At 40.8% G+C, this 27,811-nt stretch overlaps 1 protein-coding gene across 1 annotated transcript in view; it reads right to left on the reverse strand.

Moving 5' to 3' along the window:
- Positions 1–1,323: 1,323 nt before the first annotated feature.
- LOC136866960 (uncharacterized) overlaps positions 1,324–27,811 on the reverse strand; it is a 540,004-nt gene continuing 513,516 nt past the window's right edge. Inside the window, exons 8-11 of the mRNA XM_067144049.2 lie at positions 17,372–17,403; positions 3,584–3,591; positions 2,385–3,137; positions 1,324–2,306 (exon numbers count right to left, since the gene is read on the reverse strand). Of these exons, the coding sequence (XP_067000150.2) occupies positions 1,324–2,306; positions 2,385–3,137; positions 3,584–3,591; positions 17,372–17,403 (1,776 nt within the window). The remainder of the gene's footprint in view (positions 2,307–2,384; positions 3,138–3,583; positions 3,592–17,371; positions 17,404–27,811) is intronic.

A 27,811-nucleotide genomic window follows, 5' to 3' on the forward strand; every position in this document is an offset into this window, starting at 1 on the left:
CGCTGTTTAATGATTTGTATAACACCTGGCTATCTAGCGTTGAAACTTCTGGGAAAGAGGAACAAATATTAGTCTATGAACTTGCATTTTCTGCAAGATGCTTATAATTTTGATTATACACTTTTTAAGTTCATATAAATATACTCTTCTGTGACCAAGAAGCATTAGACTTTAATGAACACTGACGCGTGATCCTCTCCAATGTCACCCCCACCCTTCTCGGAGTCTACCACAGTGCAATGGTCTTGAAACGTAGAAAGGTGAATGTACAGTGTATAGTGTATCAAGGGAAAGCATTTTGGGCATCCGACATTTAGAATGCATATCTGTGCAGCACCAGAAAACAAGTAAAAACAACTACAACAGGTCAAGAATCGTATTATATGAAGCAGACAAACTATAGACGTTCCGTTGTGCTCCGCTCTCTAATACATTAAAATAGTAAAATGGCACTAGAAGGAAACTAAATGAAAGGTCAGGAAAGACGGACAGTAATATTCTCGTCTCTGAAGAAGTTTAGTCAAAAATTACATATAAAAATATATCTCACTGTAATTTTAACCAGCTGAAACCACATATTCGAACATTACATACGATTAAGAACATTGTCACAAAAAAATATGGAGTCTCCTACAATGGTGTTTTTCTGTCGATGGCGTTAAAAGAACAAAAGAATGACAGCTAGAGAATATGCAAATATCCACTGGCAAATTGGGTTTGTAACCTTTCACCCGGTTGTTTTTGTGGGTGCAGCTTCCCATAATTCAACATCTAATTTGTAAAACTATCTGTTATATTTTGTTGGAAATGCAACAAAAATCTAGAAGCTTATCCACCAAATTTGTAGGTGTTGCACGCATCCCCTTCAACTAGCATTTCTGGTATACATAATAGAGACAAGTATCATATAAGTTTGGCAATGGTTTTGCTATGTTGCTCCAATCACAAATTTTATAGGAATGTAGTATGAATTAAACCGAAGTTTATTTTGTTATATAATTTACAGCTAAATTGATTGCACTGATTTCAGCAAACTGTTGTCCGGCAATTAATTTTGATATTACTTATGAACCATATTACTCCAAATTATATTGGAATATATGGAGGTAAGTGTGGGGGTACCATTGTTCCCACAACACACCAAAAGAATAAAAACACATACTGTAAACAATAAACTGTGCTTCCCTCACCACTTGAATAGTTTATGGGTAGTGGTTAACTAACTTGCTTCTCGACCACAGCTGTACTTTGCCAAACTTTGTACATCAAATTGGCCTTATTCAGGAGATAGGTGCTCCCAAACACCTTTGTTGATTCACCAGGTCAGATTGTCCACACTTGCACTTTCTCTGCAACCACACACCAGTTGGCATGATCGTAATATGAAGAGATGATGTGCAGGTTCTCAACATAACGTTCTATCAACTGGTCGAGTTCTCCCTCACGGAACACGTGATAGTAACGGTGGAAAGTGATCGCACCCCCGCCATTGTCAGACGGTAGGGATTCCTGTGAAGTAGAGCCACTGAGGGAAGACGCACAGCTTTCTGTCTTGGTCAGCATTTCTGGTGGCTCCTGGCGAGCAAGCATTGGACGAGGGGGCACTGGTGCTTCTTCGGATGAAGATCTACCATCGCAACGAGCTGTACGGCGATCAGCATAACGGACATCACGACTGCAATCTGAGCCTGCATCACTGGATTCCATCGAATTGGGACCCAGAGAAGCAGTACTTGCTGTTTTGTTACGGCTACAGTCACTACCGCTTGCTGTATCTCCTGCATCGCTAGACTCTATGGAATATCCAGTTCGTAATGTTGGTACATTTTCACTGGATTTTGGCTTCTCTGAATCTCCCTCTATAGCACTTGATGTGCTTGCATCACTAGCAGGAGCACTTGAGGTGCTTGCATCATGAGCAGGAGCAGCTGCTGCGCTTGTCGTTGTCACCTCTAAGTTCTCAACTACTGTAAGTGGTTGTTGGTCATCTTCGTCATCGTCAGCAGTTTCTAATTCTAGGTCAGGCTCGGGTTCTTCGAGGCATGTTTCCAAGTCCTCTGTTATATCCGCGCTAGTTTGTCTTGAATATGTTTCACACGCATTGTCCCTTTCAGGTATTGTGTCACTACTTAAGGGACCTGATGATAGTTTAGATTCACTAATAACCGCTTCACTAGTAAGACTAGGATTAGTATCAATTTCTGGATGTTCATCGACTTTATCAAATATTAAAGTCACTGAAGTGTCCTTCACAAATTCTCTGTCTAGTGTATCCCTACTTATAATCTGCGATTTCGGCGAAATTACTGTTTCAGTATCAACAGATCCACGTTTAGGTTTCCACATTGAGTCTTGAAATGATAAGTTCATATCTATTGGATCACTTTGAGGAGCTTCGTTTAAACTTGCAATGAAGGAATTCCTTTTCTGCAGTTCCTCACTGAGTTTTGTTAAGTCTTCTAGTTCTTCACTCAGTCGAGAAAGGTAAGGATCGTCTATATGCTCATAGCCTTCTGGCAGACCGGTGAATTTATTTCGTGACACCGGAAGAGATTGTGGTTGGCAGGTCTGTCTGCGATATTGATCGATCTCTTCCAATAGTTTCTCGCTGAGTTTCTCAGCGAAATCTGCCAAATGTTGTCGACAGCTCTCATCCCACGATTCATGAGCCTCAGTTTTCTCCTCCACATCTCGACGGGGGGATAGCTTACGACTACTGTCAGCTGATGCTTGCTGACTCCAGCTTCGACTACTGCGCCTGTCCGTCACAGGACTTATACCCGGAGATGAGAACTTGCCGATGCTTTCTGAACGATGAAGGCTACTGTTATAACCACCTTGGATCAACGCCAATGGATCTGTGCTCTCAAGCAACTGCAGCTTTCGACGACGTGCTCGTGGGCTCGATTGAATTACGGCGTCTACTGCATCCTCCAGTGTTGATGCTACATCGGCTGCTGCCTCCAGGAGACTCAGTGAAGACGGAGACACCCGGGGCTGTTCAGCAGCGGCACGATCCTCCTCAGTATCTGTCAGGTCGAGAACCAAGTCCTCCGTACTAGTGGCTACAATCTCCGGTGTTTTAGGAGCTGGTGGAGGCACAGGAGCTGGCGTAATCGTCGGCAAACTGGCTTCGGCTTGTTGTGACTTCACCTCAGCCTCTTCTTGAGGACCTTCTTCTACTGTTGTTGAGGACGCTGGAGCATCTGTGAATGAGAAAACGGATTATAAACAGTTACAAATAGTGAGACTTTCTGAAACTTTATTATAAGGATACACTGATACAATCTTTGGGTTGGGAAAACTTGTAAGTAAGGCGATAAGCTGTTCGATTAAGCGGGATGTTCAGAGTTGTCAGCGGAGAGATGGCGAGGAATGACATTAGTACACAAATGAGCTTGAATGGAGTTTCTAAAAGTAGGAAAGATCATAACATGAAGGTAATTTGGAATTCAAGAGGACCAATATGGGCAAGTAAATAATCATTTATAGAAAGAGGAATTAGGGATTGGAATAATATTCGTCACGGGAAATGTTCGATAAATCTCCGCTATTTGCTATTTGCTTTACGTTACACCGACACAGATAGGTCTTATGGCGACGAAGGGACAGGAAAGGCCTAGGAATGCGAAGGAAGCGGCCGTGGTCTTAATTAAGGTAGAGCCCCAGCATTTGCCTGGTGTGAAAATGTTAAACCACTGAAAACCATCTCCAGGGCTGCCGACAGTGGGGTTTGAACCCACTGTCTCTCGGATGCGATAATGAGTTTCAATGTATTGTGGGGAACTGAACTGAAGCATGTGGGGTTTATGATTCTCAGTGTCCAAAATGTTCCTTTGAAGCTAGCACCAGACGTCCCTGAATTTCTCCTTGTGTTTCACTGCAAGAGACTCTATTAACTGCAGATATTAGCAGACTTCATTTCACAAGAGAACTGGCTAGGTTAGACCAGACCTATTTAAATGGAACGTGGGTGAATGATCAATTAATATAGGTACCCTAAATTTGATGTTAGTAATCTTTTCGCGTAAAACCAGCGGTAATATGCAAAACCTGTACTTTACCCAAATGAAGGTCCCAAAATGACGTTTTTAACCACCAAACCAAATACACTACTGTATAGTGTATTTGACCAAAACTAACAACTCTCTCACATAAAAATTTTATGAGCAACTCCTTTCGTCCGAATCTTTCCTCTATACTTTCAATTACCTTAGAGTAGTTCTCAGCTGTTGGGAAACCTGTCCGCTGTTTCCCTAGCTCTGGATCCCTTCACAGTAGCTTGTATTAGATATTGGAATTTATCTTCATCTGGCATATTCTGCTAAACTGGCTCCAGAATGCCAGCCTCTTCCTCAAATTGCTTCAACTCAATTTCGGGGCAGTCTGAGCTTTCTGCCTGAACAAACAGAACACTAGAATATTGTGCAGCATTTTTATTCGGAAAAACTTCGTATCTTACTTTTGCTACGCATAACTTTTCCTTGTATTCTTCTATAATGGCACGTTTTCTTATTATTTTCCGTCTAATATTCATATTTCGGCTATGACTTTACATTAATGCATTGAAACAGTGTAGTGACATAAGATGGTAAACTTTCGGCTTCAGCACTTCCTAGCTACTCCTTGCCAGTCTATTTACTGTACGTCTGTTGTCTATGACACGCCCATAGATCCTTCACTTCCGAACATTTTCACGCCTTCCAAGATTGGGATTATTATTATTATTATTATTATTATTATTATTATTATTATTATTATTATTATTATTATTAATCTGGGAGTTATGACGTAATGTATTCCCTCCATGATGCGTGGAAAAATGATTGTCATTGTTGCATGAATCGCTCGAAATTGAATTTTTTAGCAGCATTTAGAAACAATTCAGCGAAAGTCCTGCAACATGGACAGACATCAGCCCCGGGGCTATCTGGACATGACATAATCTACCTGTCCTACCAATTACAAACTCCGAAACCAAGGTCGAAAATATTATCATTCAGGGACCTCAGACGAATTGACGCAGATAAATTAGAAGAAGATGCTCTTTCCGTGCCGTGGATGGAGATAAATCGCGCCAATAATCTACAGGAAATGGTCTCAACATTTAATAACCTAGTAACGCAACTCTACGATCGGCACGCCCCAGTGCGTACGGGAAAAGGTTCCAGAGCTCCTAAGCCGTGGATAAATGACGAAATTCGCCACTTAATGGCTAAACGAGACGCTGCTCATAGACGATACAAGCACTACCCAACGGAAGTGAACCACCAGACTTATAAAACACTGCGTAATAAAACGACCTCTAAAATTCGAAGCGCTAGACTACGTTACGCCCATAACTTGATTAGACCTGACGTACGCCCTGCGACGATGTGGAAATCTATGAAATATTTTGGTATCAATAACCAGAAATCTAACGATGAACTAAATGTTAACGTAGATGAATTAAACGACCATTTCATCTCGCCAACGGGAATTAATCCGGTCGTAAAGGAGAAAACTATTAATACATATGATAATACGCCATCTCCACAGAGAGATCAATTTTACTTCAGTCACGTCACACCGCAAGAAGTGATTGACTCAATAAAACGCATCAAGACCAGGGCTAGGGGCGTAGATAATATAGGCCATGAAATGCTCATGAAAATTCTCCACCACATCATTTATCCATTGGTGAATATTTTTAATTACTCACTGCAACAGGGGACTTATCCGGAAATATGGAAAATGGCCATAGTTCGCCCGCTTCCGAAAATAAGACTTGCGAAGGACGTCGGTGACTATCGGCCGATTAGCATCTTATGCATATTGTCAAAAGCTTTAGAATTCATAGTTCACAAGCAAATTACCGACTATCTTATTCAACACAATCTTCTTGATATCCACCAGTCCGGTTTTAGACCGAAACACAGCACCTGCAGTGCATTAACACATGTGACTGATGACATAAGGCAAGCTATGGACAACAAACAACTGACAGTTCTAGCGTTATTGGACTTTAGTAAAGCTTTCGATACTGTTGACAGGGACATACTTATATCTATATATATAAAAGCAAGTCGGGCTGGAGCGATGTATATATAAATATTTAAAAATGAAAAAAGACGTGAATTAATGAGGCACTTCCAGAAATCTCAGAAATTTGAAACTTGGTACGGAGGAAACTGATGCCCCCAGGATCCCTAGAAAAATCGGAAATTCTCAAAATTCCCTGAAGGGGGCACGCTGGGGGGGGCTCAAATTTTGGGCTCAGCATAAGAACACAGTCGTATAGTATATCCAAAACGATAACCTATAGGTTTCGTGGGCTTAAAAATTTTCGAGAATTTCCTCATTTTTATCCCCTATCCCCCCAAATCAAAATGGCGGCACAACCTGCCAGACGAAGTAGACAATTGAAATTTGGTGAAATTATAGCTTTTGGTCCCTAACCGACGGGAAAATTCCAAGATGTTCAAATTTTTCACTTTTTACCCCCCAAAGATATCGAAATATGGAGGCAATTTTAATGACTGTGCAGACATTCCTTTTGAGCTATTTTTTGGCTAAACGGTAAGTCGTATCACAAAACGGATGGCACAATGTCCCTTCAATTCGGAGTGATCTACAACTTTGGTCCTGTGACATTTTGTCGTATCTCTCTCCCTTATACGTTAAATTTGGCCGTATTTCTGGATTGTTCGTAAATTTGGTGATTTATACAAGTATATTTCATTGTTTGACACACTTATAAGAATGATAGGATCATCACGTTATGTGCGCACATTGGCACGATTAAGGGACATATGTGTACCAAATTTCATGATTCTAGCTTATACATAAGTAGGCAAAAAGTAATGTAAAATGTTAAAAATGCACCCAAATTTCACCCTATTCAAAATTTGATCTCAATTTACCCCCTTAATATGGGAGATACGAGGAAATGGTTTAGAAACAAACATGTAGAGCGATAAATGAGGCGTCTGATGGCGCAAACCGTTTCTTAATATCATAAACCGTTTAGGAGATATGAATCTCGAAGTGGAAGTCTGCACTTTTCAACGTGCTCATGCTTATCTGTCATCTATATATATAAAAGCAAGTCGGGCTGGAGCGATGTATATATAAATATTTAAAAATGAAAAAAGACGTGAATTAATGAGGCACTTCCAGAAATCTCAGAAATTTGAAACTTGGTACGGAGGAAACTGATGCCCCCAGGATCCCTAGAAAAATCGGAAATTCTCAAAATTCCCTGAAGGGGGCACGCTGGGGGGGGCTCAAATTTTGGGCTCAGCATAAGAACACAGTCGTATAGTATATCCAAAACGATAACCTATAGGTTTCGTGGGCTTAAAAATTTTCGAGAATTTCCTCATTTTTATCCCCTATCCCCCCAAATCAAAATGGCGGCACAACCTGCCAGACGAAGTAGACAATTGAAATTTGGTGAAATTATAGCTTTTGGTCCCTAACCGACGGGAAAATTCCAAGATGTTCAAATTTTTCACTTTTTACCCCCCAAAGATATCGAAATATGGAGGCAATTTTAATGACTGTGCAGACATTCCTTTTGAGCTATTTTTTGGCTAAACGGTAAGTCGTATCACAAAACGGATGGCACAATGTCCCTTCAATTCGGAGTGATCTACAACTTTGGTCCTGTGACATTTTGTCGTATCTCTCTCCCTTATACGTTAAATTTGGCCGTATTTCTGCATTGTTCGTAAATTTGGTGATTTTTACAAGTATATTTCATTGTTTGACACACTTATAAGAATGATAGGATCATCACGTTGTGTGCGCACATTGGCACGATTAAGGGACATATGTGTACCAAATTTCATGATTCTAGCTTATACATAAGTAGGCAAAAAGTAATGTAAAATGTTAAAAATGCACCCAAATTTCACCCTATTCAAAATTTGATCTCAATTTACTCCCTTAATATGGGAGATACGAGGAAATGGTTTAGAAACAAACATGTAGGGCGATAAATGAGGCGTCTGATGGCGCAAACCGTTTCTTAATATCATAAACCGTTTAGGAGATATGGATCTCGAAGTGGAAGTCTGCACTTTTCAACGTGCTCATGCTTATCTGTCATCTATCTATATATATAAAAGCAAGTCGGGCTGGAGCGATGTATATATAAATATTTAAAAATGAAAAAAGACGTGAATTAATGAGGCACTTCCAGAAATCTCAGAAATTTGAAACTTGGTACGGAGGAAACTGATGCCCCCAGGATCCCTAGAAAAATCGGAAATTCTCAAAATTCCCTGAAGGGGGCACGCTGGGGGGGGGCTCAAATTTTGGGCTCAGCATAAGAACACATTCGTATAGTATATCCAAAACGATAACCTATAGGTTTCGTGGGCTTAAAAATTTTCGAGAATTTCCTCATTTTTATCCCCTATCCCCCCAAATCAAAATGGCGGCACAACCTGCCAGACGAAGTAGACAATTGAAATTTGGTGAAATTATAGCTTTTGGTCCCTAACCGACGGGAAAATTCCAAGATGTTCAAATTTTTCACTTTTTACCCCCCAAAGATATCGAAATATGGAGGCAATTTTAATGACTGTGCAGACATTCCTTTTGAGCTATTTTTTGGCTAAACGGTAAGTCGTATCACAAAACGGATGGCACAATGTCCCTTCAATTCGGAGTGATCTACAACTTTGGTCCTGTGACATTTTGTCGTATCTCTCTCCCTTATACGTTAAATTTGGCCGTATTTCTGGATTGTTCGTAAATTTGGTGATTTATACAAGTATATTTCATTGTTTGACACACTTATAAGAATGATAGGATCATCACGTTGTGTGCGCACATTGGCACGATTAAGGGACATATGTGTTCCAAATTTCATGATTCTAGCTTATACATAAGTAGGCAAAAAGTAATGTAAAATGTTAAAAATGCACCCAAATTTCACCCTATTCAAAATTTGATCTCAATTTACCCCCTTAATATGGGAGATACGAGGAAATGGTTTAGAAACAAACATGTAGAGCGATAAATGAGGCGTCTGATGGCGCAAACCGTTTCTTAATATCATAAACCGTTTAGGAGATATGAATCTCGAAGTGGAAGTCTGCACTTTTCAACGTGCTCATGCTTATCTGTCATCTATCTATATATATAAAAGCAAGTCGGGCTGGAGCGATGTATATATAAATATTTAAAAATGAAAAAAGACGTGAATTAATGAGGCACTTCCAGAAATCTCAGAAATTTGAAACTTGGTACGGAGGAAACTGATGCCCCCAGGATCCCTAGAAAAATCGGAAATTCTCAAAATTCCCCGAAGGGGGCACGCTGGGGGGGCTCAAATTTTGGGCTCAGCATAAGAACACAGTCGTATAGTATATCCAAAACGATAACCTATAGGTTTCGTGGGCTTAAAAATTTTCGAGAATTTCCTCATTTTTATCCCCTATCCCCCCAAATCAAAATGGCGGCACAACCTGCCAGACGAAGTAGACAATTGAAATTTGGTGAAATTATAGCTTTTGGTCCCTAACCGACGGGAAAATTTCAAGATGTTCAAATTTTTCACTTTTTACCCCCCAAAGATATCGAACTATGGAGGCAATTTTAATGACTGTGCAGACATTCCTTTTGAGCTATTTTTTGGCTAAACGGTAAGTCGTATCACAAAACGGATGGCACAATGTCCCTTCAATTCGGAGTGATCTACAACTTTGGTCCTGTGACATTTTGTCGTATCTCTCTCCCTTATACGTTAAATTTGGCCGTATTTCTGGATTGTTCGTAAATTTGGTGATTTTTACAAGTATATTTCATTGTTTGACACACTTATAAGAATGATAGGATCATCACGTTGTGTGCGCACATTGGCACGATTAAGGGACATATGTGTACCAAATTTCATGATTCTAGCTTATACATAAGTAGGCAAAAAGTAATGTAAAATGTTAAAAATGCACCCAAATTTCACCCTATTCAAAATTTGATCTCAATTTACCCCCTTAATATGGGAGATACGAGGAAATGGTTTAGAAACAAACATGTAGAGCGATAAATGAGGCGTCTGATGGCGCAAACCGTTTCTTAATATCATAAACCGTTTAGGAGATATGAATCTCGAAGTGGAAGTCTGCACTTTTCAACGTGCTCATGTTACCCGTCATCTATATAAATAAAATCGTAACGACCGTGTGTCTGTACGTTGATTATTTTGGCGAAATTTCCGTACAGTTATCCGTTTCACCTGTAATTATGACCATCTGCATCATTTTTAGCTTTGGTGTCCGTTTGTCTGTTTGTTTGTCTGTTTGTCTGTTTGTTTGTCTGTTTGTCTGTTCGTCTGTCCTTCTATAACTTGAAAACTACTGGATATATTTCCACCAAACTTCATATTTAGAATCCACCTGTCCTTGGGTAGGTTTTAGCGCAAAAAATAAAATCGTAACGACCGTGTGTCTGTACATTGATTATTTTGGCGAAATTTGCGTACAGTTATCCGTTTCAGGTGTAATTATGACCATCTGCATCATCTTTAGCTTTGGTGTCCGTTTGTCTGTTTGTTTATCTGTTTGTCTGTTTGTCTGTCCTTCTATAACTTGAAAACTACTGGATATATTTCCACCAAACTTCATATTTAGAATCCACCTCTCCTTGGGTAGGTTTTAGCGCAAATATCGTTTCTAAATCCCTGAACTGAGTGGGGATTTTTACGAAACCGAAACCGTGATTTTGCACTCCCTCAAAGTATACACAACCGAACTTAATGGAAATCAACCTGCCTTAATGAAAATGTATTTCTAAACCTTTTTTTCTCATGTGCATCATTTCGATAACAGGATTTAGTAAGGGAGATATCATTAACGGACCGTTTTTCGGTACAAATCCCAGCGGGTGGGTGTAAAGCGTACTTCTTACAACTTGAAAACTAACAAGATATTTGAACCAAATTTTATATATAGCATCCATCTGTCCAGGGGTAGGTTTCCTTGGTGTCAGTTAGTTAGTTAGTTAGTTAGTTTGTTTCTTTGTTTGTTTGTTTGTTGGTCTGTTTGTCTTTCTCTAACTTGAAAACTGTCCGACTCGTTGGCTGAATGGTCAGCGTACTGGCCTTCGGTTCAGAGGGTCCCGGGTTCGATTCCCGGCCGGGTCGGGGATTTTAACCTTCATTGGTTAATTCCAATGGCCCGGGGGCTGGGTGTTTGTGCTGTCCCCAACATCCCTGCAACTCACACACCACACATTACACTATCCTCCACCACAATAACACGCAGTTACCTACGCATGGCAGATGCCGCCCACCCTCATCGGAGGGTCTGCCTTACAAGGGCTGCGCCCGGCTAGAAATAGCCACACGAAATTATTTATTATACTTGAAAACTACTGGATATATTTCCACCAAACTTCATATTTAGAATCCACCTGTCCTTTGGGGAGGTTTTAGGGCAAATATTGTTTCTAAATCCCTGAACTAATTGGGGGTTTATACGAAACCGAAACCGTGATTTTGTACTCCCTCAAAATACACACAACCAAACTTTATGGAAATCTACCTGCCTTAATGGAAATTAATTTCTAAACCTTTTCTTCTCATGTGCATCATTTCAATCACTTACAGGAAAGATAGTATGATCAAACTCTACACGAACATTGGCCCACCCAGTACCCATATGTGAGCCAAATGCTATGTCACATAATTATCCGAAAAGTAATGCAATGTAAGATATTCTTACACAAATTTCAACCTATTCAACGTTTTTGATTCAATCTGACCCATGAATAGATTAGATGCGAGAAAATATCATAGGACCAGCCATTTAGATCGCTAAATACTGCGCCTTACGGTACAATCCTTTGTCGATATGACGTACCGTTTAGCAGCAGTTAATCTGTAAATGAAGGTCTGCAATATTGTAAACATTCATATACTTTCGTATGTCCATCTGTATATATATTCATTGATGTCGATTTGTAGCGATCGAGAAAGGATGTGTCTGCTATTGTAATCAGTACTCCCTACACCGACTTTGACTGCTGGCAGTAGGAATGGGGTCCTTCTCCAACTCCTGTGTAACTGGCATTAGTAAGGAGGGCCTACCATTTTAATGAATAATTCACTTTTCGATTTGTCTTGCAGAAGGCAAGGGATCATGCAGTTTTGTTCGAAAGTCCCCTACTCTATTGTGTTTGGCTCTAGGCCAGGGTGCCCGCCATTATAAACAAATGTTCCAATCTAAAATTTGACTAGCATTAGGCATAGTGGCCTGCTATTTTCATGGAAACTCACTAATTCTGTGTGACTGGCAGTAAGCTGGCTAGCAGCAGTAAAAAGGGACTGTCATTATAATGATAACTGCACAACTCAATTTTGACTGGTGGTAGGGAAGTTGCCTGGTATTATAATAAAAACTCCTCAACTGTAACCTGTCTGAAAGTAGGAAATGGGTCTGCCATTGTAACTAAAACTCCCCAAATCGATTGTGACCGCGCAGTAGGCATTGGGGCCTGCAATTATAATGTAAACTTGCCAACTCGATTGTGAATGGCAGTAGGCAAGTGAGCCTGGCGTTATCATCACAACTCCGCAACACTCACTTTACATTGGAAACAACGTATGGGGACCTCCCCATGCTATTTCTCGGATAAGGCTAAGAGACATGCAATTTTAAAACAATCTCATTTGCTGCACGCACAGTATTTACGTCGATATCCGTATACAATGTAGAATACCGTAGCGAAGCACGGGTACATTTGCTAGTCCAAATTAAATAGTTTAAATTTCTCCGCGAGTGCACTCCAGTGGATCAGATCCTATCTCACCGGTCGCCAGCAGTGTGTACTTATCAACAATGAATATTCAAATTGGCGTACGGTCGACGTAGGAATACAACAAGGATCTGTACTGGGCCCCCTATTTTTCTCTTTGTATATAAATGGCATATCTTCCGGATTAAAACACTGTAAATACCACTTATACGCTGATGACCTACAGATATATATACACAGCAAACCCGAAAACCTACACTCAGAAACACGTCACTTGAATGAAGACTTGATGACCATAGATATATGGGCCAGAAATCACGGTTTAAAATTAAATCCATCAAAATCCCAGGCAATAATTATTGGTTACCCTAAATTACTTTGCAAGCTCAATCGAACAGCGTTACCACAGTTGTCCATAAGTGGTACTCCCATACAGTATAGCCAAAATGTTAGAAATCTTGGCATAATATTTGACGAACATCTGTCCTGGTCTGCCCAAACTATATCTGTGTGTAGGAAAATATACGGAACGCTGCGCTGTCTCAGTAAATTCAAATTAACTTTCCCTTTTAAACTAAAGAAAATTCTTGTTGAATCACTCGCATTACCTCATTTTGATTATTGCGACATAGTTTACAACAACCTAGGAGTAGACTGGGGAAGGAAATTACAGTGCGCTCAGAATGCCTGTGTAAGATTTATCTGTGGACTTCGTTACGCTGACCATGTCACACCGTCTTATATGCGGCTCGGGTGGCTTCGCCTGCAAGAACGACGCACACTTCATACTCTTTGCTTCTTGCATACTATTCTTAAAAGTTCTCAACCAGCCTATCTCCGTGATCGAATGAAGCTCCTCTCCACAGACCATAACAAAAATACCCGATCCTGCAGCACCATGTGTTTATCCCTTCCTGTACACAGAACAGCAATCTACACGAAATCATTCACCGTTACCGCAGCCCGACAATGGAATCTCTTACCAGTGGACGTCAGAAGCATGTCCAGCAGCTTAGCTTTTAAACATGCCTGTGTCGAAATACTAGGTAAACATGCATGAATCATCAAATTATGACCTGAAAACACCTACTCCTACCGCCTCTTCATCATCATTTCCCTCTTCCTTTCACAGATATTCTTCTTCTTCCTCTTCTTCTACTTCTTACTAATCCTTCTCTTCACCTCTCAACTGAAGGCGATATATCGGTGTACTGTAGAAATGTATATATTTTCTAAACTTTTTCTTAAGTAGTTGTTATAGTACTCATTATTCATAATGATATTCTTAGTACTCATTTTTCATAATTATATTCTTAGTACTCATTATTCATAGTTATATTCTTAGTACTCATTATTCATAATTATACTCTTAGTACTCATTATTCATAATTATATTCTGCACTTTACGTACGATTTATATTATATAGATGATATGATTTTTTTTTTAAGTGTGGTTACTTTTGTTAATGGTATTACTGTTACTATTGTCCATATTATCATATTATTGTCATCAGTAGTTATTATTAAGTGTTCTAGGTTAAGACTGGTTAAGTGTAAGAAAGGGAGTACATCCCTAACTTTGCCAGGATAAATAAAACATATTACTATTACTATTACTATATTTAAGGGTTGCCATTGATGCTTTCACGGCCCGTAGGCCCTACTTACAGACATGATATAGGCTAAGCCCAAAAGCCTATATCATGTCTATATTTACGGGTATTTCTCATCGTATGCAAAAGATGCTCCATAGCCCAGTCGATATCGTTTATGCTATTCATGCCGAAAGTTTTCATATTTATGTTGACATGCCACGTGTATTTATTATAATCCATATCATATGATCACGCAGTGTTTTAAGTGCCTATAGAGGTAATGTTTGCAATTATATGTAAATTCATTGCATTGTAACATGAACACAGATAACTTCTGAACTCGTTAAGCATATGGGTTGTGTAATTTTAGCATAAACGTTGTAATATATCAAACTTAACTTGAAGCGCGCCATCATGATTCAGCCATACTGATTATGCCATCAAATAAATGAGCGTCAAAACCACGATTCTGTAAATATTACGCACTTATATGCTCACAAACAGTTGCCACAAGTTTCTTTAAGTTTATTGATCTATACAGTCAGCAATCAACTCCAGGGCTATACAAAGCACTGCAAGCAATCTAAATGAAGCAACGCAGGCTGTGATCATATGGACACGCAAGGCGTTACAGAGTTGACTAGAAGTGTCAGTTAAAAGATTGATATATCCAAGCGTGGAATCGCAGTTCAGGTAAGATCAGTTTTCTTTGTTATAAATAAATGTTTAATTTTAAAAGCACATCACCGTCTGTTGTGGTATGAACCAAGTTAGGAGATAATATATTATCATATATATTATTTTTCAAAGGTGTTTCTTGCCGGTACGTCATGTCTTCATTAATACTTTATCAAAATTAATGGTTGAGACATAATTTTGAAGATTACGTTCCCCGATAATGACGAAAAACAAAGAAATAGTTTAAAATTAATGTTTTTATGAAACATAACTTTTGACAGTACACGACAGCTGTCGGTTGGAGTCGTTTACATTATTTAAAGAATGTAGAAGGCGCTGTTTATTTAACTATTGCCAGTTTCATATTGGAAGGGTATAAGGCATCATTTTGAGGATTTGGATGGAGTTGTTTACATTCTTTTCTCAAGTGTAATCTTGCCAAGAGGCACAAAATGCAGACCGAGAGGGAGACCTCGAACCAGAGGGCGTTCCACACCAGTGGAACGTGTCACAAGTCGCAGAGGAAGAAATTCCAGAAGTGACGAACAAAGACAGCTTCGAATTCAGAAAGATATAGAAAAGAAAATTAAACATATTGTATATTTATAGTGATTTTTTACAATGAGAATGATCTTTATTAATAACTTACTATTAATATTCGCACAGGTCGGCTAGTTTGTATTCTTTTTGTAAGTAATATTGTTGTATTTAGTCGACAAATTTCTGGGCTTCAGCAGGTTAAAACAAGCTATATTTGGATCAGATATAACGGACAAGGTAATGGTAGTTGCAGCAAACTCAGTTTTCCATTTTACTTGTAGGCAATAAATCTCAAGTCTGCTGACGAGAAAATAGGAGGGAGTGGAACAATGCCTGTTAGCGACGAAAAGTATGCACTAAATGCATGGCCGGTGTACGGTAATTACCACAGGGAGGTCTTCTTCCACTTCATTAAGCCAGGCCACAGGCATTAGGACTAGACTCCCTCGGGTCCCGTCCTTCTTCCAGTGTTCGTGATTACCAGCCCGCTCTGCCTTCAGGCCATGCTCCCTTATTGACATATATCACTGCTTTCTGTCGTCTCCACTCCTGTGTTCTGTATTTTGAATGTCTTATGGCTTATGGCAGGGATGCTCACTAACAATGGAAGTGTGTCGTGACGTGTTACGTAGCGCGCGCAGTACCTGTCTACATCTCCCTGTGTGTTCTAATATCAACAAAACACAGAGAATGTGCGGGGTTCGTGGACCTAAACTGATATACGGGTCCTAGACACTGTTTCATAAATTATCGCATAAGGGTAGTGTTTTTAATAAAAACACAATACGGTATTTCCTTAGATTGATTAGTACCGGTATGCTGTATGTTCGAAAATAATAACAAAACATATGAATAATTCTTCATTTTCGGAATCATAAACTTTTCCCGTACTTTCAGATAAACAAATTCACTTATCACATCGTCAAACTCCATATTGTTTCAAATTTCATATTCTGTACTCATTAATGCCGAGAGAATTGAATATTTCCTGTTGCAAAGTCCTTCAAAGTTCCTTTTTTTAAAAATAGATTTTAACTTGGAAATGCAGAAGTTATCAAACGTACCATCCGCTTCGAAATCTCAAGTATTCAACCTAAAGAGGTCGACAAGCAGAAAAAGGAGATTTATGAACCACGAATACCATAGGCCTAATGGTTCGACAAGTACTATCTAAACTACATCTAATACACAAGCTATATGAATCAACCAATCAATCAATCAATCAATCAATCAATCAATCAATCAATCAATCAATCAATCAATCAATCAATCAATCAATCAATCAATCAATCCCCACTGATCTGCGTATGGGGCTGACTAGTCATCTCTTAAATGACTACATAGAAGCTGGACATTCATCGACCATCTCCCAATTCCCCTTCTTATAAACGAATAACTGGCCGAATTTGCCCTCTTGAATTCCAACTTCATATTATGATCTTACCTACCTTTAAGAGTTGCACTCAAGCTTATTCGACTACGAATGCCATTCCTCCACTGACAGTTCGGAACATACCGCTTAGTCGAACAGCTCGTCTCCTTACTCGCAAGTCTTCCCGGCCAAAAGTTTGCAACGTTTTCGTAATAGTATCTACTCTTTTGAGGAAAAGCATCCAGAACAAATCATGCTGCAATCCTTTGGACGTTTCCACTTATAGAAAGTACCGTAATCCTTTTGTGGGTCCTATACACTGGAGCCGCACTCTAATTGGGGTCTTACCAGATACTTGTACGCCATCTCCTTTACATCCTTAGTACAACTCCTAAATACTCCCTTAATCATAATTATGAAGAGCTTTGTAAACTTTATTTACACGTCGCTAATATGCTGTAATGTTAATGTAGGCTAATTAACACCTGAGTAGGCCCTACAGTACTTTCAGTACTTCTTTCACCCCATCAAGATAGTAATTAAAACAGAGGAATTTTCCGCTTGGTGAAACTTACAACCTGACCTTTCATCTCGTCTACCATTATACCATTGTTTGCTGCCCTTGTCTAGGTCCACCTGCAATCGCTCACAATCCTGTAACTTATGTTACTGTCTTTTATGCAGGACATCATCATCTTCAAAATATCCGTGATTCCAGCTCATTACTCATATCATTTACATGCGTAAGAAAACACAGAAGTTCAATAACACTGTTCTGCGGGACCCACTTCTTAATCTGTACAGGATCAGATAATACTTCACCTATTCTAATTCTCTGAGTTCTATTTCCTAGGAATTTAGCCACCCATTCGACCACTCATTTTTTCTAGTCCAATAGCCCTTATTTCCATTAGTAGTCGCCCATGATTTACCCTGTGAAGAGCCTTGGAGCTATATCTTGCTGGAATCCTACAAGTTGAGCTTCACTGGAATAACCTTTCCGAAACCCGAGTTCCATTCTATCAAACAAGTTAGTAGTTTCGTAAATGTGTCTAATATATTAAGAAAGAATGCTCTCCCAGAATGTAACATATGACAAGCTGACTTTATGTTTATCACACTTTCCTTTGTACACTGGAGCTACTATAACAACTCTTCATTCATTTGGTATAACTTTTTAATGCAAACAGTAATAGAATAAATATTTCAGAAATGGCACTATCCCAACCCATATAGCCTTTAATATATCCCCAGAAATCTTACCAATCCCAGCTGCTCTTCTAGCTTTCAAATTTTGTATCTTTTTGTAAATAACCTAACTTTATTATCACGGGGAAACTTCAGTATTTCGCCAGTATTTGTAACCTCCTCTATTTGGACATTATATCCAACTACCTATGACGGAATACTTCTGTCTTTTGTAAATCCTCACATATACACTCCTATGGTTCACTAATGATCCCTGGAATGTCCTTTCTGGAACCTGTTTCTGCCTTGAAGTACCTATACATACCCTTCAATTTTTCGCTAACATTCATATGACGGTCAGTTTTGCTGACGTTTTTTGCTAAATTCAATTTCCTAGCAATCTCTCTTTGCTTCCATTATTTCTAACCTGCACCTTCTTCTTAATATCTTTACTTCTCTGTTATAATATAGTAAGTTTTGCCCATTCATTACCATCTTCAAAAGTACATACCTGTTTTCACACTCCTCAACCATCGCTTTAAACGCATCCCGTAGGAAGATTACGTTTTATTTTCCACTGCTCATAATTACTTTTCAAACACTTTCCCGTTCCATTTGTTACTGCGGTATAGTCCACTTTTACAACATTTATTTTTAACTATGACAAAACAGCTTAATGAACCCTTATGCCAGCTATCACTTCATTTTTCTCTATAAAGCTCTTCTGGATTTATAAGCACCACGCCAGGAATATTTTTCCATGTAGTTGGTTCCGTCACTTTCTGATTCAGCTGTCCTTCCCAGATTAACTTATTTACCATTTCTTGGTCAAGCTTTTCGTTATTTGCAATACCTTCCCAGTTAACCTTTGGTAAATCGACATCACTCGCTACAATAACGTTCCTTTCTGAGTCTTTCCCCACATAGACAATTAACTTATCAAATAATTCCGCACCGGGCGAATTGGCCGGTGCGGTTGGGGGCGCGCAGCTGTGAGCTCGCGTCCGGGAGTAGTGGGTTCGAACCCCATTGTCGGCAGCCCTGAAGATGGTTTTCCGTGGTTTCTCTTTTTCACTCCAGGCAAATGCTGGGGCTGTACCTCGGTCGCTTCCTTCCCACTCCTAGGCCTTTCCTGTCCCATCGTCGCCATAAGACCTATCTGTGTCGGTGCGACGTAAAGCAAATAACTGCGCATTAGTGTAAGCAGCACCCTTTCCAGATCTGTACACGCCAGAAACATAAGGTTGCCTATTATTTTCACAGATTAGTTTTACACCTAGAATTTCATGTTTTTATCCCTACATTTTTCGTAGCTTACAAATTATTCTTTTACCTGTGAAGGTTTCGGTAACAACCTGGAAATGCGGCATGGAAACCTTTCTGGACTCTGTTAAAGAATCTTACAAGGAGAGGCCAGACCCTGCGTCCAACCGATTTTGATGAGCTTCAGTGTACCTATATGTGGGGGGACTGAAAAGTAACTCGTGTATAAGGGTTTAGGTCAACACGCTTTCCTTTTCGAAAAACATGAGGTCAAATGTCATGACCCCGGATCCACCTCGGACCAAGTGGAAGTGATAGAAAATTACAAAACCAAACCAAACCAAACCCCATGGCACTACAGCCCTTGAAGGGCCTTGGTCTACCAAGCGACCGCTGCTCAGCCCGAAGGCCTGCAGATTACGAGGTGTCGTGTGGTCAACACGACGAATCCTCTCGGCCGTTCATCTTGGCTTTCTAGACCGGAGCCGCTATCTCACCGTCAGATAGCTCCTCAATTCTAATCACGTAGGCTGAGTGGACCTCGAACCAGCCCTCAGGTCCAGGTAAAAATCCCTGACCTGGATGGGAATCGAACCCGGGGCCTCCGGGTAAGAGGCAGGCACGCTACCCCTACACCACGGGGCCGGCAGAAAATTAAAAGGCGAACAAATTTTACTGAAACATTTCAGATTCGCTAACTAATAATAATTCTAGCTGAGTGCAGCCCTTCTAAGGCAGACCCTCCGATGAGGGTGGGCGAAATCTGCCATGTGTAGGTAACCGCGTGCTATTGTGGTGGAGGATAGTGTTATGTATAGTCTGTGAGTTGCTCGGATTTTGGGGACAGCACAAACGCCCAGCCCCTGGGCCATTGGAATTAACTAATGAAGATTAAAATCCCCGACCCGGCTGGGAATCAAACCCGGGACCCTCTGAACCGAAGACCAGTACGCTGACCATTCAGCCAACGAGTCGGACCGCGAACTAATAATTTCCGAAAATGTGATGAATCCCCGATTCGAATGCAATGCGGTGGCGGAGTGATCCCCGTACCTGCCTGCGCACCTCGGCGTCTCGTAGCACCTCCATCTTTTGTACAAAATAAATTATTACTTGAGGGAACGTGAAGATAAAAATGCGAACAAAACTATTACGCAATACGTGTTTAATAACTGGTCAGCGATTACTGCAGTGAGTGTTGCACTTATAGGCCAATCCGTAGTGAGCTCGAGGACGAGTAACTATCTTCCTGGCCTTTTCCTTTCCACCGGATGGGAGAGAGAGATCCAGCAGTAACTGTGAGAACGTTCAGGCCTATATTAATTTCAGGTAGAAAATAAAGTGTACTGCAATTTGCGCGATATTTTTGTTCTCATTTTTATCTTCACGTTCCCTCAAATAATAATTTACTTTGTTCTTTCTTTCTTAATCCGTTTACCCTCCAGGGTTGGTTTTTCTCCCAGACTCAGCGAGGTATCCCACCTCTACCGCCTCAAGGGCAGTGAGACTTTGGGTCGGGGACTTACAACTGGGAAGGAGGACCAGTACATCTCCCAGGCACCGTCACCTGCTATGCTGATCAGGGGAATGGGAAGATCGGAAGGGATAGACAAGGAACAGGGAAGGAAGTGGCGGTGGCCTTAAGTTAGGTACCATCCCGGCAAATACTTGGAGGAGAAGCGGGAAACCACGGAAAACTACTTCGAGCATGGCTGACGTAGGAATCGAACCCACCTCTACTCAGTTGACCTCCCGAGGCTGAGTGAACCCCGTTCCAGCCCTCGTAACACTTTTCAAATTTCGTGGCAGAGCTGGGAATCGAACACGGACCTCCGGGGATGGCAGCTAATCACGCTAACCACTACACCACAGAGGCCGACATAATCATTTATTTTGTACCAAGAATAAAGCTGCTATGAGACCCGAACTCGCGTCGTCGAGATTCGCAGACAAGTACGGAAGCCACTCAGCTACCGCACTGCAAGTCTCCAAGTATATATGCAATGAATTGGAATTGGGGATTCATCAGTTTTTCGGAAATTAGTAGGTTGTGGACCCGACATGTTTAAGTAAAATTTCTTCATCTTTTAGTGTTCTATCACCTCCACTTGGTGTGAAGCGGATCCTGCGTCATGACATTTGACATCAATGTTTTCGGAAAAGAAAGCGCATTGATCTGAACCCTTTTGGATGCCCTCCAATAGGTACACTGAAGCTCTCCTTGTTAGATAGGGAATAGTGGTTTCGGTAAATCAGGTGAATTCATTGGGAAATAACTAGACAGAAGGAAGAATTATATTGCAAAATCTTCTCTTCGAAAAAAATCGTCCTGGCGAAGTCGCTCATGACAGTGAAATTACGTTGTCAGAATGCAGCAGGACAGGTCACAGCATGTGCTCCAGATTTACATATCTAAGACCTGGCCGACAATCGAACCCAAGGCTACCTAGTAAAAGGCAGACACGCTATACGTACGCCGCAGGAAGAGAGTTGGGGTAGTTGATGGATGTCAGGAGGAGACCTGAACGTGAAACGCCACGTGATCGTTCAGTCAGAAGAAGGGTATACTTGGAACTTTAAAAACTTTGGAAGTAACGTTATTGTGTGACCTGTTTAGTATGTATTCCCTATCTTGCTTTTTGGCTCCGGTTTACTGGGTCAGACAAGACCTTGGCAGAGACAGCTGTATGGCCCAGTACTGCAGGCAGACAGCACGTGTCCCTGTTACTTAGACGATGTAATAGCTAGTGGTTTTAACGTCTCACAAACACATCGACAGTTTATGGCGATATAAGGATTGGAAAGGGCTCCATTGCTTGGAGTCTCTCACCACACTAGACGCAATTTACGCTGCATAATTTACGTGACACGATCCTACGCTTCCATGTATGAAATGTGCGCGGGCCATACTTACGCTTGTACGTCTGGGTGTGCCCGACTCACAGTGCTCCTGTAGCAGTCTCCACTTGCGATCCCCCTGTGGGTGGGGGCGGTAGAATAACACCCACGGTATCCTCTGCCTGTCGTAAGAGGCGACTAAAAGGGGCCCCAGGGCCTCTGAACTTTGGAGCGTGGATTGGCGACGACGGGGCCCTTAGATGAGTCCTGGCATTGCTTCCACTAACTTGTGCCAGGCTCCTCACTTTCATCTATCCTATTCGACCTCTCTTGGTCAACTCTTATTTTCCGACCCCGACGCTATTAGGTTTGTGAGGGCTAGGGAGTCTTTCATTTTCACGCCCTTCGTGGCCCTTGTCTTCCTTTGGCCGATATCTTCATTTTACAAAGTGTCGGATCCCTTCCACTTTTCCCTCTGATTAGTGTTATATAGAGGATGGTTACCTTGCTGTACTTCCTCTTAAAACAATAATCACCACCACCGCCACTCTCCACTTGCGAAGGTCGTACAGAGAGAGAAGAGACGTCAGTGTCCGTCTTACTCCTTCCAAACCTCGCCACATGCCGACCGGAGGTGCGTTTCCATTTGTATTCAGTATTCTGTTGAGTATTTTCTTTACATTTTAACACTATCCAATAAATAAATAAATAAATAAATAAATAAATAAATAAATAAATAAATAAATAAATAAATAAATAAATAAATAAATAAATAAATAAATAAATACTACGAGTGAAGATAATAATAATAATAATAATAATAATAATAATAATAATAATAATAATAATAATAATAATAATAATAACCCATGCACCATAGAGGCGGACATTAATTAATTTTTGCTAATGATTTAACGTCGTACTAACACGTGGAAGGTTTCAGGCCACGCAAGAATGGGAACGGGCTAGGATTGGGAAGGTAGTGGCTGTGGCCTTAATAAAGGTACAGCTCCAGCATTTGTCTGGCGTGAAAACAGAAGACGACGGAAAACTGTCTTCAGGGTTGCTAACAGTGGGATTCGAACCCACCATCTCCCAAATGCAAGCTCACAGCTACGCGACCCTAACCGCACGCCTAACTCTCTCGGTGATTTTAATCTTAAATCTTGGCGTACCTTGCGCGTATCTACTTAGCCTCTTCGGCGAAGAATCGCCGCATATTCCATTACAAACAGTGTAGCATAATATTTAAAACACATTCGGAAAGAAAGTCGCACAGATATTCAGAAACGACTTAAATAATTCCGTTTCCAGATTACGTCAGAATATCAGGAGATAACAACCGGACGGTCGCTCGCAGCATGTTCTTCAGCGCTACCCGTCTAATGCAACATCTTGGATTAGTGAACCTCGTTTACGACCGCATAGTACTACGCTGGGAGGTGTGAGGAGGAGTACATAACGCGACCTCCCTCGTATTATGCAGTAGAAAAGTGTGAATACGTCATACAAACATAGAAGCCTACGGTGCGGTACAGTAAGATTTATTTTCAGTAAGGTTCGGACGTTAAGGAAAAGTCATATTTATTTCCTGAGGCCGTTTTACCCGAATCCCGAAAAATAACTGTGAATGATGATTCCCTGACTCAGTTTAAAACAATTTTATGTTGCATATAAATGCACATTACGATCATATTTGTTCATTTTGGTGATGTAAGGTCATCTTCTTCTTAATCTGTTTACTCACCAGAGTCGGCTTTTCTCTCGGACTCAGCGAGGAATCCCACCTCTACCACCTCAAGGGCAGTGTCGTGGAGCTTCAGACTTTGGGTCGGAGGATACAACTGGGGAGAATGACCAGTACCTCGCCTAGGCAGCCTCACCTGCTATGCTGAACAGGGGCCTTGTGGAGGGATGGGAAGATTGGATGGGATAGACAAGGAAGAGGGAAGGAATCGGCCGTGACCTTAAGTTAGGTACCATCCCGGCATTTGCCTGGAGGAGAAGTGGGAAACCACGGAAAACGACTTCAAGGATGACTGAGGTGGGAATCGAACCTACCTCTACTCAGTTGACTTCCCGAGGCTGAGTGGACCCCGTTCCAGCCCTCGTACCACTTTTCAAACGTCGTGGCAGAGCCGGGAATCGAACCCGGGCCTCCGCGAGTGACAGCTAATCACACTAACCACCACACCACAGAGGCGGACAAGATATTTATGTTGCATATAAATGCATATTACGGTCATTGGTCATTTTGTTCATTTTAGTGTTATAAGGTCATACTTGGTTATATTCTCAGCATTTTTATTTCAATTGAGGCGTCGTTTTTAATAAGGTGTATGCTATGTTTGTCGATTTTCAAACACAGGATTTCAAAATATTGTACTAGTTTCTTTCTTTTCCCGAAAGAGATAGGTGGCAGGTTTAGAAGACATGATTCCGAGAAAGAGAGAACGTACACCGACAGATACCGCAAAGCAGGCTAATACTTCGCTTTTGGTTTTTTAAATGTTGAAAACATATCATAGCAGAGAAAGTAGGGGTCCCACACTACGAAAAACGTAAAATTAACCAATCTCCTCAATTGTGTCGAAAGTTGAAGGGTTAAAGGGTCCGAAATTGTTTCAAATTGTAAGTCTTGGATAGCTCTATCAAACTAAGAAAGCAAATTTCGAAAATCACTTCCGCCGGGTCCGAGAAAACAGCCTAAAATCGCTTGTTTTTTTACTCGTTTTATTTTTGATTCAAATCCCAGGTAAACTAACTCATTTACATAGTTCTTTCTGTAATGTCTTCTTTGGTTTAATAACTTCAGACGTTTTTTGATTTTTGACTGAATGCAGTTATTAGGGGTTAAGTGAAAACTGCATTGACTCACATGAGGTCCGTGATACCGTTTAATCACTTGACATGTACGACACCGTCTCACTGAAGGTCTCAGATATCTACACGTTTGAAGCTCTGACAAAACAGGATCTTGCGCCAACTCACGAGGCACTTTCTCGCGAATCTTCTTTACAGCATTTGCAGCTACATTCTCTAGAATTGCTTTTGGTAATGCCCTTAACTCTTCTTCAGTAAAAGTGTTTAGTTTTTTATTGTAAGAATAAAACTTTACAATAGCGTTACACGTCTTTACAAATGTTTCTTTCTATCGGCAGCCCTGAAGATGGTTTTCCAGGGTTTGAGGCAAATGCTGGGGCTGTACCTTAATTAAGGCCACGATTGCTTCCTTCCGACTCCTAGGCCTTTCCTATCCCATCTTCGCCATAAGACCTATCTGTGTCGGTGCGACGTAAAGCCACTAGAAAAAACAAAAGGAAATTGTTTCCGATAATCTCACATGTTGATGGTAGATACTCACGCAACCACTTCTTCACTCCACAACCCTAAAAAAAAAAAATAACAACGAAGATCAGCTCTTGACAAATGAGCGCCCATGATCACAGCTAGACAGCGATAAACCGGGCGAGTTGGCCGTGCGCGTAGAGGCGCGCGGCTGTGAGCTTGCATCCGGGAGATAGTAGGTTCGAATCCCACTATCGGCAGCCCTGAAGATGGTTTTCCGTGGTTTCCCATTTTCACACCAGGCAAATGCTGGGGCTGTACCTTAATTAAGGCCACGGCCGCTTCCTTCCAACTCCTAGGCCTTTCCTATCCCATCGTCGCCATAAGACCTATCTGTGTCGGTGCGACGTAAAGCCCCTAGCAAAAAAAAAAAAGAAAGCGATAAGAAAGGCAAACTGCTGATCTAATCTAATCGAACGGATAACGATGATTAACAGAAGATTGTAATTGTTAGGAATAAGTAATGAATATATTCCCATACTTTATTATATTTTATTTATCTACACTTCGTAGCTCATATCCCTTGGATGTTTTCAACATTGAGTTGCTTGCCTGAAGAACTGTGGATTAAAAAAAAGAAGCAGTATGAGAACTGTGCCTCAGGGCTGTGATACTGAATGAATGTATGACGTTTTAATTTCCCTACTGTAGCTCTGTCTGCTGTATTATCCCTTATCACTTTTAGACGCATTTAATGTTAGTAAAACTCTGATACTTGCTACCTATCCCTAAAATGCTTAAATAATATTTTACTTTTTTACGCCATATTTACCTAGTTTTTAGGGCATATTTTGTACTTATTTAAGTCATAAACTTCCGAACCCTACACATCAACATGGGAAAGAGAACCCAACGAAAAATGTTCTGATGGCTCCGTATTGTGTGTACTGGGGGGCGTGATCAGTGTTAAGGAATATCATTGTGGTCAGGGGCGAAACGTACGCGATTCGGGCCCCTCAAATAAAACCTAAAAACCTATGAATGACAAATGTAAATTTAATTATAGCAATTTTTTTTTGCTAGTGGCTTTACGTCGCACCGACACAGATAGGTCTTATGGCGACGATGGGATAGGAAAGAGCTAAGAGTGGGAAGGAAACGACCGTGGCCTTAATTGAGGTACAGCCCCAGCATTTGCCTGCTGTGAAAATAGCAAACCACGGAAACCATCTTCACGGCTCGAACCCACCATTTGCCGGATGCAAGCTCATAGCTGCGCGACACTAACCGCACGGCCAACTCGCCCGGTATTATAGCAGGTAGAAGTGATGCAATATATTGTCAAGTTACTGTATAGGAATAAAGGGATTATTCGTTATAATAAGATGATTAAAAATAATGTTTAATACGTTTTATTCCACTGCCTCCGTGGTTTCACGGCCACGCTGCTGAACTGCCGACCATGCACCACTAGATGTTCGCACTTGACTTTAATTGGTTTCAGTTTCCACTAACTACGGGGCAGTACTGTAGAATCGATACTGAAGTCTCGGTTACAATAATTTATTCGATTACAAAAACAAAAGGATCAAAATTAAATAAAAACTGTTCAAATAAAGTTTCAAAATATCAAACCACAGAACTGATAAGCATCATTAACTTCACGAGTTGACTGACTGTTACTACACCAACTTCTTATTCAAATTATACACTTGTCTAATAAATATGTATCATAAGTTAAATGTTCAGCAAAATTTGTGCATAATACGATCTTAGGTGCACTACACATCAAACTCTCATTTACTGACTAAAATGGGATACCTTGATATCAATTTTGTTGTAATTATTTTTCAATAATTTGATGCAGGTCTTTCATGAGGAGCGTAACACGGTATTGCGAGAGCTAGCGAGGGCAAACATGAACTGTTTACAGCTGTGTGTGTTCCACTCGGCGCAATAAACTGCTACTAGATGCAACCAAGTGGCAATTCCTCTACGTACAAATTGTAAAAACAAACAACTAATAGACTGGTTCTGCAGAACCGCCCTGATTCTTTCCATGCAGATATTTTAATTTTTTTTGCGAGGAGTCTGCGGGGCCCCTTATAGGTCCTGCAGGCCCTAACGTTAGGCCCCTGATTGTGGATTATGAAATACTTCTCCCGCAGCGACGATATGCAGAGTGTACGCGCCATCGTCAATTACATCACAACCACGCTCATAGTTAAAGACGTTCAGACGCTCTGAACATGTCGACTCGAGCTGCATGTCTGTTACGGTCGACGTAGGCCACATGACGGAGTTA

This window comes from Anabrus simplex, chromosome 3 (genome assembly GCF_040414725.1).
Source record: "Anabrus simplex isolate iqAnaSimp1 chromosome 3, ASM4041472v1, whole genome shotgun sequence".
Classification (NCBI taxonomy): domain Eukaryota; kingdom Metazoa; phylum Arthropoda; class Insecta; order Orthoptera; family Tettigoniidae; genus Anabrus; species Anabrus simplex.